The sequence below is a fragment of the Tinamus guttatus genome, unplaced genomic scaffold (assembly GCF_059628265.1).
Source record: "Tinamus guttatus ecotype Peru unplaced genomic scaffold, ASM5962826v1 Tinamus_guttatus_pri_ptg000211l, whole genome shotgun sequence".
NCBI lineage: Eukaryota > Metazoa > Chordata > Aves > Tinamiformes > Tinamidae > Tinamus > Tinamus guttatus.
This window is the reverse complement of record NW_028288745.1, coordinates 8,665,897-8,680,765: the sequence shown is the minus strand read 5'-3', so window position 1 is coordinate 8,680,765 and position 14,869 is coordinate 8,665,897. Positions and strand designations below refer to the sequence as shown.

Sequence of the window (14,869 nt, the reverse complement as noted above, 5' to 3'; positions counted from 1 at the left end):
TTGTCTTGTTTTTACGCCTGCACACCATTTGGGGGGATTTATGTAATAATCTAAAATGCTGTATTATAAAACCACAAAATATATTTAAAAAATTGTTAAAATATTCCAATTTTGATGGGAAGTAATAACTTCTATTACGTTAGCTTACATACAATAATGCACCTATGAAATCTCCCCTGGCATTCTTTTTTGTAAGTTAGCATGGTAAATGATATGTGAAAATGGCATAGTTCTGACAAGAGTGGGGTTTTTTTTGGTGGTGTTGTTTTGCTGCTCCTGCTTTTGGGAAGTAATGTAACTTGCTGCTGATTGACTGTTTTCTACCATGGGACGTTTGTTTAATTGTAAAGAGATACAATTATTCTGCGTATGTGCTATGTGACTTAAGACCTTTTTTCTTTTGTTACAGAAATGACCATTTGCTATGAAATACTGAGGTCTGTTTGCCCCGTTTTCCTTGTTAATCAGATTGGAAATCTGAGGTTTTGATTAAAAACGTTCTTGAATTCAGGAAGGAGTTGAACTTTGTACATGTTGAAAAAACTGTACCGACTTTGTCATCAAAGCTATCAAGTAATTCTACAGAAGGCAGTTCAGATCTATAGAAAAGATTTTCAGAACCACATATTTGTCAGTAGGTACCGCACACTTAAAGATTTGGACAGTGTCAGAGAGAAGTCTTAGCCTCAAGGAATAGAGGAATAGTCTAGGATCTAAATTCTAATACAATTTGAGGATATATATACATATATATGTGTATATATATATATATGATTGAGAGCCGTATTTGTATTCATAGCTTGGTTTTGTTTTGCTTGTTTTAAAACATACCTGATTTGGGACTGATCAGCTTCTGGGTTTGTTTTTTTTGTTCGTCTTAAACATTACTTAGGTTATACTTCTAGATGTGTGCTTAAGTATGCATTTTCACTGACTGTTTAAACATATATACTAATTTTTTGTAGCAGATTGTTTTAACAGCTTATTTTTAAACAAAAAGAGAAACTTTTTGCCCTCTGTGTAGGATATTTTGTTTTCTTCTGCCCTGTTCCCTGGAAGGAGGCCGTGTGCCAGCAGCTCTGATGCCCGCGGAGCGCCGGGCTGTGCTGGAGCTGCCCTGTGGCCAGAGCCAGGCGGGTGAGGAGAGGCCCCACGGGCTGCAGGGCCTCCCAGCCAGGGCACCTGGGGCCACCTCCGGTCCCCCTGCAAGATAATCTCATAGAGCTGGTTGGAGGGTTAGCGTAACAATCATTTGTACCTTCAGTGTTCACTGGCAGGCATTTTTTTCCCCCAATCCAGCCTCCTTAGAGGATATGGCAAGGATTGTTAATGCTTTTCATGCTGTGCTTATTAATGCTTCCAGTGCACCTTGTTTAGGCCTTGGTAAACTGAGCAATTATTTTGTTTAGCTGTATGGGGATTTTTTTGTTGTCATTAGTTAATTTTATTTTTTGAGTGAATCCTGTACCTTATCTGAGTGCTGAAAACTCCGTATCTGTGCAGAATTACTTTTGTGGGCTGCTTTGCTGAAAGAAAGGGGCTCTGCTTTACACTAATTTGCCAAACCTGGTGTCCTTTAAGGTAGTGAGTTTGGTGCACCTAGCACGGAGACAGGCCTACATACAAAGGTGCTGTGTATTACTTCACGATTTAAAGGTGTAAATGAAATATGTCACGTGCTGTTTTAGTCACTAGATCAGGGCATTATTTTTAGTAGCATGTTGCAATCTCAAATCAATTTCGAAGTTAGTAAATTCAGACATTTTGGAGATTACACTTGAAAGTAGAAGCCCATCTATTTATTCAAGAAATAGGATGAATATTAATAATTTGAAGCAAATCTTAAGAGGACAATTTGTGGATGCTCTTGTGAATTCCTCCCTTCTTATTATTAATCTTTAATACTATTCTAAATCTAAATTTCAGTAGCTTAAAAGATGTTTGTTTGTTTCTTTTCAGTGAAGAACATTCATTAAAATAATGTTTTCCTCAGATCGGATAGATTTAAGTATAGTAGGAAAGGAAGAAGTCAAATGATAACAAAATTACATTAAAACTAGGTTGGAAAGAGAGCTACATAGTGCAAAGTGGGCAACAATCCAAAATGAAAGTGGAATAAGTATTTTAGAATTAGCAATATGTTTGATTGCTATACAAAAAATGTAAGTTTTCATTTTCTAATTTGATATTTTAATAATTGCAGTTATATCGTGGTGTATCTACTATATGTCAGAAGACAACTTGTTTAGAAAAAAAACTAATACTGCTGAATTGGGCAATGAGGGTAATAAATGGTCTGCCAAGTTATGATGTAATGAGCACATGAGTCTAGAGCACTTTTGGCCTGCCATTAAAGGCCTAGAGAATAGCAAATTAGGTGGCTTTGGCACCCATTTTTCAATAGCACTTTATTCATTTAAAAACTGTGTTGGAATATTTATAAATTTTGTATTGCAAGCCTGTCTCTTTGCTTCTTTCTTTTTCATGCAGAAGAGTAAAAACCTGATTAGTGGTCACTGTAGTAGGGCTGTCTTTTGGGGGTGTCCAAACCCTCCCTTTTTACCAATTGCATTCTCAAGTGGAAAGCAGAACCCTGGTGCGTCATGAGGTTCCCTTGGCATGGGCATATCAAGTAGAAGGAGTTGATCTTTTAAAATGCTTAAATATCTTGTTTTTCTTGTATGTTCTCCAATACCAGGTGACATTAAATCAGCGCAGTGATGACGGCAGTGTCCATTTGCACCAGTATGGCTTTGTGTTGGAACATAAGATTTCTTTCTGTATGGCTTACCTTTTAATGAAAAAATTAATAAATATCAGTTTCAGAGCTACTGTGGGAAGTGGTAGGTCAGGTTTTGCTTTCATAATTGATTTGTAAATGCAGTATTTTTGAGAGAGGAAATATACTTCAAAATACTCATTGGCTAGATGAGTGTTAAAATGGATTTCAGTGAAGTTGAAAACCTCATGCTATAGAGATACTCAATGGGTATCTGTATCCATACCGAAGTGATAAGAATTCCATAGCTGAAGCCTACTCTACCTCTATAAAAGCATTTTATTTTGAGTGAGCTTGGTACTTTCTTAGCTTAGTGGCTTAAAAAAAAAAAAAAAGCAACTATTGATTTTCGAAAAACATCCCATGAGAATGAAAATGAGACAAGCTGACTTTATATATTCTCAATGATTCCAAACTTTGCATTAATTTTATTAAAAATTACAGTGCTTTAAAGAGAATTGCTTCTATCTTTATATTCAAAATGAGAGGAAAGGATTGCTCATAATTCTACAGAATTCATGTTAACCCAAGAGAAAAAGCTTACACAAGTGAGCAAATGTCCGCAAGCAGAGCAGAGCGGGAGGAGACTTGACACATGCTGTAGGAAGACAGATTTCTTCCTCTTGTGGTTGGGACAACAGTAGAATAATAAGTAGCAGAAAGTATTAGACATTTCTATATCTCTTTGCCCACTGGCAAGTGAAATTTGCTTCTTTTGAAAATCTCTAAGCTGCATAAAATGAGTTATTAGTTGTTAATTGCTGTGTGAAGGGGACTTTGTCACGGACTTGCGTGTGCATCAGTACCTGTAAACACAAGGTTTCCGTGAAAGACTATTAGGAGAGAAGTTGGTGAAGTTGTTCTGTGACGCCCTTGCTGAGCCATTCGGAGGAAAGCTAAGACTAACAATGAAGAGCTGCTTGAAAATTGCTTCAACTTAGGATATGTTGCAGTTTTTGCTCCTGGAGGAAGGCATCAGTAAAATAAACAGGAAGGAGCTAGAATTTTCATATGAAAAGGGAACAAAAAAAAAAAAATAGGGAGAGATGTATGGATGCCCATTCCATACTTTTAAAAGCCAGCCCTACAATTTCATTAACTGTTTCAAGGGACTTCACAAGGAGGGATTTATTCTGGTGAAGCCTGTCACTCCATGGAATATATCTGACAGCTGGGAAGAAAACAGCTCTTCATTGCTCAGATCCTGGCACCAGGCAAATCAAAATATATATGGACTTCAACGATCATCCAACCCTCGGTAAAATCTTTTTTGTGGGACAGTTGAAGGTCTTAGTGTTTTCTGAAAGGAACTTGCAAGGAGAGAAGATGAGTGATGCGCTGTTGAGAGCTCTGTGATTAAGTACTTTTAGGTGGTAATACATGATCAGGTTTATTATCCATTGCAAATCTCTACTAGCTACCTCCTTACTCTGAAATTCTTGCTCCATTTATAATAACCAAGCACTTTATAGCTGAGTAAAGAATGGAAGGTAGCTATGAAGAACAAAATGTGGTTTTGGTATAAGACTTTTTTGTCAAAAGATCTGAGATCATTTTCATTGTGTGGTGTCTTGAACTCGGAGGATATCTGGTCATTATGCACAAGATGTTTTTAATCTCATTGTAGTGTAAAGAAATGTCTTTAAGAGAGTGAATTAAGAAGAGTTCAGCATGTTTTGGTATCAGTAATAAAGACTGTGTGCTATTTATACCTTCCTGGTCATTGAAATTTAAAATAAAAAAAAACATACTCTGTAGTGGATCTATATTTTTAATGTCTGTGGGATGTCAAAAAATGTCTTGTAGATTGGGTATGGTTTTATGAGCTTATAAATATTAATGTATTTGAGAATTTGTACCCACAAGGAAGATGTTGCATGTGAATTGTCTTCTAAGATTTTAAATCTTGGTATTTTTAAAAATTTCCTAGATTTGAAAACAACATTTAAATATTAATACTAAGCTCTAATTAAGAATGCAACATTTTTGAATGCAATGCATAATATACTGTTTTTATTTCAGATGTATTCCAATTTCACCAGACGAATCCATTGTGTAGTAGGGGGAAAGGAAGAAAAGGGCTAATCCTGAGCTCCGGTGTATAATTTGCATGCTTAGTGTGCACACACCCAGGTATCCTGAATTTGTTTCTAGTATGCATATAACACAGTTTTCTTTTAATATCTACACATATATATATATTTACATATATATGTAGATACATTTCTTTACTATCTATCTATATATATATGTGTGTAGAATAGTTTAGTGCATACAACATGTAACCTGATAGAAAGCCATATTACCAGGTTGGAAAAAATGATTTACATTTTAGATAAAAATAATGGTTCATGAAATTGTAAAAATGCTTATATAATCTTCTGTCTAAAACCAAACCTGGAAAATGTTGTAAAACTAGCTTATGTGCAGAATGAGGATGAAAATTGTAAATTCTTCTCTACTGCCTTCTGGAAAATCATGACAATCTGGTTTGCAGCAAAACTAAAACTCTAATATTGTTGCAAAACATCAGTGTCACATTACTAAATTCAGGCAGTAATGTGGCTTGAGTGTTCTAACAATCCTTACCATCACACAAGAAGTTAAAAATGCAATATAATAATTCTGCAGATTGGTTATAAAAGTAATCAGTTGTAGTAGGGTGAATGATGAAATATGGGTATCAGCCTATGTTTTATTATTTTTGAAATGATTTGTTTGCATTTCATTGCTGATAGAGCATTTCTGTGTTTTGTTTGAACAATTTAGCAGCTTGCATAAAGTTACATTGCCTGTTTTTTTTTTGATATATGCAATAATGTCAATAATGTCAATAAGCAATAAATTGCATGTTGTATGCAAGGTATTGGTACTTCCTAATAAAAGAAAAGAACACAGTTTCTTATTCTGTGATTTTTTTTTTTCCTCCTTAAGATGGGAATAGTTTATGTACTTACAATAAATGTATTGTGAAAAATGAACTTACTTTGGAGTGAGTTCCCAGACACTTGGCTCATATGGTGTCTTGAAACTGTGTGCTGAACCTTTTTTGTTTTAAAAAGGCGAGGAAGGAGCACGAGGCCTGAGCAAGACCTTTTCAAGTGACAGGAGTTTTAAAGACTGAAATTCTGCCTAGGATGCTTAGGGCCACAAATGTGACTTAATCTAAAATTTAGGGTGGGTATTGAGGAAAAAATCATTTTGTATTTGCTAGGATAATGATATCACACTTGATTGCAATGATACTACCCGTGCTCCGGACCGAGGCTGGCCCCATGGTTGCAGGGCCCGGCGCAGAGAGCTGCTCTCGCTGGTGTGTTGTGCATACGGTGGGTTACACGGCCCTTTACTGAACACCAAGAGGGGCCGTTCCCTAGCAGGGCCATTCCTCGGCTCTGTATGTGCAGAGAACCAGTGCATGGTGCAGCAGGAACCGCTCGTGTTTGAACTTACTATTAAACTACCAGAAGAAAACTCAAAGCACTCCCCCAATTTCACTTTTTTTTCCTCTCTCACATTTCAGAGGGGGTTAGTTTCATTTGTAAATGATATCATTTGTGTGCCAACTTTACCATTCTGATATAGAAAACCGCTTGTTAAGAGCAGATCTGTGTGGAAACGACTGTCTGGGCAAGCCTGGCCGTGTCACTGGGGGTCAGGGCTACACAGGCCCGTTCCCAGGCCCGGGCTTGGTGGGCAGCTCCCATACCGCCCTGGGCAGCGCTCAAGGGCACACAGGAAGGACTGAGCGGCTGCCAACAAGGCCTTTCAGCCGGCCCTTCCTACCCGGCACCCAACGCGTCTCGCAAGCGTGAGAGACACGTCGCCAGCACAGGGGGCATAAAAAGTGTTCCAGATATCCACTTCCTCTCCTTCATATTTTAGTGGAAAGTTGCTATTCATTTTATCTCTCTGTTTTTATTTATGTTTTGTGTCTTCTCTTGTTGCGCATTTTGTTCTGTGTTTGCACTAGTGCGGTAACTCCGTGTTAGAGTCTTTTGCTGACTTTTTAACTCTTGTTCGTCACAGGGGAGAGCTGCAGGCGTCTTAGATAAGGGGCTCCCGGTGGCAGTGTATTCCGGGCTTGCTCCGAAGCGCAGCTCTCGGGCTAACACAGGGGTAGTGATGTGAGGTTACGTGTAAGGGTGTCTTCGGCCCCGAAAGCGAAGCCGGACGACGCCGAGGGATCGCCTGCAGCTCCGCGGCTGCGGGCGCCGGGACGCGGCCCGTGGGGTACCCGCTCTCGCGGCCGCTCCCTCCGCGCCGCCTCAGTGGCGCTCGCGGCGCAGGCGCGCAGCGGGGCGGGGCGGGGCGGGGGCGGGCGGCGCTCTCGCGAGGCGCGTGGCTGCGGCCGGGCCCGGCGGCGCCGCGGAGAGGGCAGCGGCATCGGGCCGAGGTGAGCGGCGGGCGCCGCGGCGGGGCGGGCCGGGCACGCGCCTCCCGCGCTGGGCTGCGGCGGTGGGGGCGGGACAACCTGACCTTGCCCGCGGGCCGGGGCCGACGGTTATTTTAACGGTCACGTGAGGCGCGTTGTGGCGGCCGCGGGGACTGCGGCGCGCGATGCCGGCGGGAGCTGCGAGCGGCTGCGGTTGTGGCCTGTCTAGTTCGCCGCCTCCGGGTGCTGCGGGGCCTCGTGGAAGTAGCCCGCGCTGGAGCAGTGCAGCCCCCGCGGGGATAAGCGGCCGCTGAGGCCGCGCTTTACACCGTCTGCTTTCTCCTCAGGAACCGGAGCGGCAGCGACGCGGCGAGCGGAGCGATGGGCCTCTCCGCGTCCTCCCCGGCCGCCGCCGCGCAGCCACCGCAGGCGTCCCCGCAGGGCCCCGGTGCGTCGCCGCCCGCAGGGTGTCCCGTGCACGCGCGGAAAGCAAACGGTACTGACTCGTGAAGCCGCGTTCTAATAAATAACGTGGGTTTTCCCCTCCGCCCAGGCCGTGCACAAAGAGGAGTTTGGGCTGTGCAGGGAGCAGGTGCAGACTGACACGTTTATCGAGGCCCTGCAGCTCCTTCCCATGGCCCGGGACACGCGGTGGTGCTGAGGCCTCACAAGGATGGTCACTGGGGGCAGGTGGCCAGCTTGGGGGAGCAGCAGTGGCTCTTGTAGCATTAACACGTGTTGAGTTTACGCTACTGTGGAGATCTTAGCTACAAACACCCGGGGTGTGGGACAGCATGGAGCTGGGAATGAACGTTCAAGTACTGCGTAAGAAACACAGATGTAACTATGGTGTTGGTTCTAAAATACGCAGAAAAAAAAAGGATTGTGAAAGCTTGAAGCTCTTGCCCAGATCAGACGATATTAGCATTAAGTGAATTCTTGTTTCCCTGATTTCTGTCACATCTCATAGACTTCATTTTGCAGTGGCACATGTACTACTTTTTCCTGCATTATAGGCTGTCCAATGCACATGAAGACTCCTGATCATAGTGCTGAGAATGAAGCCAATGTTCCTGCACATCAAGAAAGAGCATATGAATATGTTGCGTGTCCGATGAAGTCTAGGGCATCTCAAGTGGAAGATGACATAGATCCTAGCAACATGGTAACTTTCACTTCGTTCAGACAGCTTCTTCACATTTCCTCTCCTGAAATATTACCACAGCGTAAATAATGCAACTGTAGTTAGCAACTCCCTGCCTGAGGTGGAAACTCTGGCAATTTATGTTGTTATTGTTATTTTTTCTTTCTAACTCTGATTTTCCTGATTTTTTTTTTTAATATAGTATGGAAGTACATGTATAAAACATGTTAGATCTTACCCAACACTTTCTTCAAAGTTCAGTCTTTGATAAGAAATGGTTTGCCACTTCATAAATATCTTTTGCTGGTTATTTCTAAGCGTTATGTGCATGGATGTTTTTATTATATCAATGGTTTCTAGATACTCTGTAATGTGTAAGTTCCAAAGCAGGTTTCTCCAGGGCTTCCTCTGCTTTACAAAGTGCACTGCTGACTTGAAAACTGAAGTTTAGCAAAAAGGCTTCTTTCAGTCTTCTTTTCACAAATTTGTCAAACTCTGTAACATATACAAATTTTCCTACCACATGGATAATTTTGCTATTCGGATGATTGTCCCTATTTTCTAGATGCCACCTCCTAATCAACTGCCATCGCCAGGTCAGCCATTTCCACTGTCAACTGTTAGAGAAGAATCTTCCATTCCTAGAGCACATTCTGACAAGAAATGGGTCTATCCTTCAGAGCAAATGTTTTGGAATGCTATGCTAAAAAAGGGGTAAATAAACTGAATTATCTGATGGAATTTATGTTAGCCTAAAGTTTATGAAGTAATATATCATTAGCCATTATTTGTTGGTATTACCTAAAGAGTAGTGGATTCCAAATAGTAAGTGGTTAATTTTGAGTTAAAAAAATACTGGTTACAAAACAATTTTCAAATAAAGAATAAGATCGTATTATCTTATCTGATTCTTGTCCCCTGTGAAAGGAAATGTCTTGCTTTATGCAAGCCCTTAAATCCCTCAATTCAAAAACTCAGCAGATAAATTGAGGGAGGTTGAGGTAGTTATGCAGTTGCACTTGTGAATTGTCCTCATACTGCTATTTGCCAGGTGGAGGTGGAAAGATGATGACATAACGAGTGAAGACATGACCAACATCATTAAGATTCACAATCAGAATAATGAGCAAGCTTGGAAGGAAATTTTGAAGTGGGAAGCTCTTCATGCTGTGTAAGTACATATGAAATAAATAGCCAGTCCTTTGTTTTAGCTTTTACTTCTATAATAATTTGAAAGTACAACGTTGCTTTATTTTTCCTGAAGTATGACGGTGCCTACACGCCACGAAGTTAAGTTTCTTGTAGCATTATGCATTTTGATTAATACGGAGGAAGAAGTATTGTCCAGAGGAAGTGGACTAGAGCTGAATAACTGTTACTGATGGTGAACACAACGTGGGTTTGGAGAAGCTGACTTCTTACTGTATTTATTTGAGAATGATTTAATTAAAATTGTTATGTTGCAAACCTGATATAAGATGTAAACCTACACAGATTAAAAGTGACTGACAAAGGGCAAACTCTTCATCATTTTTAGGTGAGCATAGTCTATGCTCCTAGAAGAGAGAGACTAATTAAATGCACTGTATATATGTAGAAATAATTATGTGAAATTCCATGACCTTTGTTGCAGAATAGCTCAAATGAGGCTTTTCTGTTCTTAAAGCTTTTTTTCTGTTTTTTAATCCATTAAACTGTCAAGTTAGATTTTCTGAGATCTGCTCTGCTGATAGTAGAACAGTGGTGTAGAACATATCAAAGGCACTTTACTAGCAGTAAGTGTTGTCAGAAACTGGAACTTCGAAACCTTTTAAAGTAACTTGTAATTTATATACCTATATATATATGTGTGTGTGTGTGTGTGTTTTACTATTGCTATTCTCCGATTTAGTTCCTGATTAGTTTAGTTAGGGTTTTAAATAGTAGAACAAACCTTTGTTTTGGAAGATAAAAATATTTTCTCCTCTTTTTTAATTGTGTGTTTAGGGAATGCCCATGTGGCCCAACACTGATGCGATTTGGAGGCAAAGCCAAGGAGTACTCACCAAGAGCCAGAATACGCTCCTGGATGGGGTATGTGGGCAGGACTTCGAGCGAGGAGGAGGGGGAGGAAGGCATGGGTCTGAAAGTGTAGTGTAGATGTAATTTTAAGATGTTTTAGAAATGGAATTGCAAGCTCTAATTTTCGGAGAGTGGAAATAGTGGATGTAATCTTACAATAGCATCTGGTTAAATGCATCTTAGAAGTTTCTTAGTGCTGCTTCCTCTCACAGATTTATAATAGCACACAGGGACCTTACTTAATGCCTATCTGTCCTTTCAGGTACGAGCTTCCTTTTGACAGGCATGATTGGATTGTTGACCGCTGTGGAAAGGAGGTGCGCTACGTTATTGATTATTACGATGGCGGAGAGGTTGATAAGAACTACCAGTTCACTATCCTGGATGTTCGCCCCGCGTTCGATTCTCTCTCGGCTGTTTGGGACCGAATGAAGGTAGCTTGGTGGCGGTGGACTTCATAACTACCCCTGTGGTGTGTAGTCAAAAAGTAAAACATTTCCTCATGAACTGAGGATTCATGGACACCGGAACTTTAAACCGAAGTTCCCTGCAACTGTGATTATCTGCGTTATCACCACTGTTCTTTGGGGGTGAGAAGGGAGGATGGGCAATTGCACTGTTGAATGCAGCAATGCTTTGTGGCTTTTTGAATTGAAGAAATAAAGTTAGAGTAGCAAAAACATCAATTTTAATTTTCTTAAGAACTGTAAAATCTCTTTTATTTTTCCACTTTTTTTGTGTGTGTGTGACAATAAACTTGCCTTCTTTCTTTCATAACTCCAGCAATGCACCAAATACATTGGATTTCTGTTTCTGCCTGGAGTTGAATTTGGTATTACTTTGTAAAACAGTAAGAACTGGAAATCTCATAAATGCTTTTACATAATTCCAGTGCTTAGGTATTCAGATGATGAGTAAAAGATAAAGTTTTAGATTGTTACAAACTTCAGATTTTATTAACTATATACAGCTACATATTTGCTTTTACATCAGCACTTTACCTGTTCAAATGCAGGCTTCCTCAGAAAAGAAAGTCTAATTTATTCTCTTTCAAGAACTAGAATAAAAGTGCTTTTAATGGCATGTTAAGCTGAAAATGAGAAAATACTTATGCCAAAAGTTGTAATTTATCTTTTAGCCGAAGAAGAGCTAATTGCTAGAAGCAGGAAATTAGTGTATCTTTTGCATTTACTTTTAAAACAACATTTCTAAAAGCAGGTGTTTAGATATAATTATAGTTGTGTTAAAAGTTCCTTTTTTGTAAGAAAATTGTATATTTTCAGTGTATTTACATATTTTTACCAATACACTACAGTTTTTCGGATGTAAGAAGAAACGCACAAAGTATATGTATACATAGTAATATACATTTCTATATAGTGATTATAGTAAATACTACAGATGTGTATGTAACTTGGCTAAAAATGTATCTGAAGTACCAAGGTACAAGCTTGATTTGAGCAATTTATAAGAACAATGCATGCTGGTGCTGTGTGACTTTTTGATATGAGTGAAAATTTGAGCAATATTGTGCTTAGTAAGGGAAACTAACATTTTTATGTCTTCTACTCTAATAGCTTTAAATTTGCATGTCTTGATAAATTTCTGATGCTACATAGCCCTAAGTTTAAATGATTCCTCCCTTTCAGTGTACATTACTCTTGACAATGAGTCCCCTATACAAAACACTTTGGACTGGAAGGAATAACTTGAGTATCACAGTGTAGCCTGTCAAGTGGGAATTTCTTCATTGGACTTCCCAACCAGCTATATATAAATATTATACAAGTGGTTATGTTCAAATGATATTGGAAGCTGTTTGAGGCAGGAGTGGGAAAGACAATGTTGCTGTCAAGTAACTCATCCCATTTAGGAAAAATGATCCAGGGAAGTTTCCATATTTCAAGGTACTAATGGAGATAAATTGTTTCCACTTCATATGCAACTACCCTGCTGGTAGGAATAAATCTTACCCCAAGGTCCAGAAAATAGCGTACATCCCTCACTGCTTGCACCATACCTTTTCACCCTGTTTTCAGCATGCTTCATATATATTTAAATCAAAAATAATTTAGGGCAAAGAAAAATCTCCATCAAAGTTGTGCAGCTGTTACATGAGAAGCAGGTAAGCTTGTATTAAGAGTTATATCTGATTATAAAAGAGCTGTTACTCTCAGTTCTAATGGTTAAGTGAGAAGGGGATACTGGTTTATGTTATTTATTTATTTTTTTCTTCACTGTACATTTGGGTAACTTGATACCCAGCATTCTGGTTCTGTATTTCTCACGACCAGATATAGAAAAGGAGTGCCTCAGAAGCTTCAAAATAATAGCTTGCCTTACTTATTTCAGAGGCTTGAAGTTGAGAGCATTATGGAAATCGTGACTACTGCTAAATCCGATAAAAGATGTCATGTGCCTCTTCATGAGTTTCTTGTCCTCTGTTATGTTCCATTTTATATAGGTTCAAAACTGTTCTTCTCAATGCCACTGCTATTTTAAATGTGATACTTCATCATTAAAAATAAATCTACTTTTCTTAACTTTGGTATTTAGTGATCATATTTCTAGCTTTATTATGAGCGCTTATATGTGTCACATGAGATTTTAGTGTATTACAGCAACTCACATATTAGTCCTACTCACCTAAACATACGAAGATAGAATCTGAGAACAAGAATGAGACTGGTGGTTGCTGGCCAAACCAGCAGATCTCAGAAAAAGAGCATATTACAAGTATCTTCATGCTGAGTCTACCTAACTTTAAAGAGAGGAACTCAAGGGAAAATAAATAAGATAAGCTTTAGATTAATAATTTAATTCTACAAGTAGTAGGACTAAGGAAACATAAAACTAAGTTGGCTTTTTTGTTTGTTTTTGTGGTTTTAATTCTAATGTAAAACTTTGTAAAACCTTATTTCTGATGATATTTTAAGAACCAAATCATTGTTAAGGCTAGATGAGGGGTAATACACCTTTCTGTAGTGACAAAAGGAGGGATACATGTATGCATGTAAAATCCCTGAACCTCAAAAAGTGATCAGGCTCTCTAAGGGAGTTTTGAAGCAATACTGAGTTCTTGGCCCCAATCTTCCTGAAAGAAAAACACTGAAGGTGGCATCTCAATAAGAGTTATATTTGTGCACATGCAGATGGAAAAGCACAGTCCCAGTCATAAAAACGTGGTTGCTTTTTAGTTTTGCAGGCTTGTATTTAGATAGCTAAAGTGTGTTCTTTATGGTGTCAAGGTGCTGTCTCACCTTTTGTGTTTGTTTCCTGTGGTTAAAAGAGCTCTCATGGTCTGCAGGTGGAGACAGATACTTGAAGGATATCGTGGTGCCCAGAAGCAATTGTGTTGGGGCTGTTATGTACCAGAGAGGAAAGGACTCTGGTGTAAAGCCCCAGGTTTTAGGTCCCATGCCTGTAGCCTGGAGCTAAGCCTGCCTGTATGCCCTGGAGTGTGAGGCCAGCCGGCCTGAGCTGCTACCTGGCCTCTTGCCATGGCACCACATCGGGCAGCCTGGGCTCTGCTCTTGCCTCTCATGTTCTGCTAGCTCCAGCTATGCCTGTGAATTCCCTGTAACAGCGATGCAACTCGCAGCTCATCCTTCTGGGCGGCCTGGGCTTCCCTGGGATGTTATTTCACCCTGTGTCATTTTGCCCTGGCACAACATTAGCTAGCAGCTGAACATAGGGAGTGTCTCTTCTGTTACCATTATCTTTCTTAAGCAACTTTGTTCTTCCCTTTCATTAAATACGCCAGCGGTTCTAGCAGCAATTGCTTTAAGAAATTCTGTGTATCGGTGGATGTCCCGAATTGCCATCTTTTTCAAATGTCTATTTACTCTCCCTCTACCACTCACTCAGGTCAGGTGAAAATGCGTTTAAATACAAACTTTTATATGAAACTTCTAGGAAATGTTGTTAATGTGACACTCAAATCATGGGAGTTATAATTGCAGTGAGGAAAAGGCAAAGGAATTTGTAAATAATACTGGGAAGATTAATCTTACCTAGGCATGAAAGGTTGGATTCTGTTTTCTTTGTTACTAAAAGTGGAAAATACTGGTATTGTCAACATTGTATCTCTTTAAGATAGGGTGCCAGGGCTGCTTTAATATAGGCTGACTTTCAAGAGCAAGGTATTTTTTGAACTTTATTTGCCATGTGTTGATGGGAAAGCATTCATTTAGAGAAAAGAATACAGTTAATGTTATTCTATCAAACACTACAATGTTTGAAGAATTAAGAAAGAGTGAAAACGGATCTTGACTTCCAATTTAATAATAATGGAATATGAAGGCCAAATTGTAACCGTAGAAGTTCATTTCAAATTTAAATATTTAGCATTTTCACTAGTCTGTGAATACAAAAAAACATTATTACATTAAGATGGAATTTAGATCTTTGACATGAAGCTGATATTTTCACAGTGTGAAAAATATCAAACTGACATTATACTGTCTCATTTGATGACTTCCAAATGTCAGAGTACAGTAACTTATTCATA

At 39.5% G+C, this 14,869-nt stretch overlaps 1 protein-coding gene across 1 annotated transcript; it reads left to right on the top strand.

Moving 5' to 3' along the window:
* The first annotated feature begins 8,174 nt into the window (after positions 1 to 8,174).
* HCCS (holocytochrome c synthase) lies at positions 8,175 to 11,039 on the top strand. Its single transcript, XM_010228426.2, has 5 exons — positions 8,175 to 8,319; positions 8,864 to 9,012; positions 9,350 to 9,469; positions 10,285 to 10,371; positions 10,622 to 11,039. The coding sequence occupies exons 1-5, from the start codon at positions 8,179 to 8,181 to the stop codon at positions 10,818 to 10,820; spliced, it is 696 nt and encodes a 231-aa protein (XP_010226728.2). The 5' UTR covers positions 8,175 to 8,178; the 3' UTR covers positions 10,821 to 11,039.
* Positions 11,040 to 14,869: the final 3,830 nt, after the last annotated feature.

What these genes read in the sequence shown, in the direction of transcription:
- HCCS (XM_010228426.2), top strand. Translation starts at nt 8,179, where the DNA reads ATGCACATGAAGACTCCTGATCATAGTGCTGAGAATGAAGCCAATGTT. An exon ending in AATGCTATGCTAAAAAAGGG is followed by an intron (nt 9,013 to 9,349) that starts GTAAATAAACTG and finishes GCTATTTGCCAG; the next exon opens with GTGGAGGTGGAAAGATGATG. An exon ending in TGGGAAGCTCTTCATGCTGT is followed by an intron (nt 9,470 to 10,284) that starts GTAAGTACATAT and finishes TTGTGTGTTTAG; the next exon opens with GGAATGCCCATGTGGCCCAA.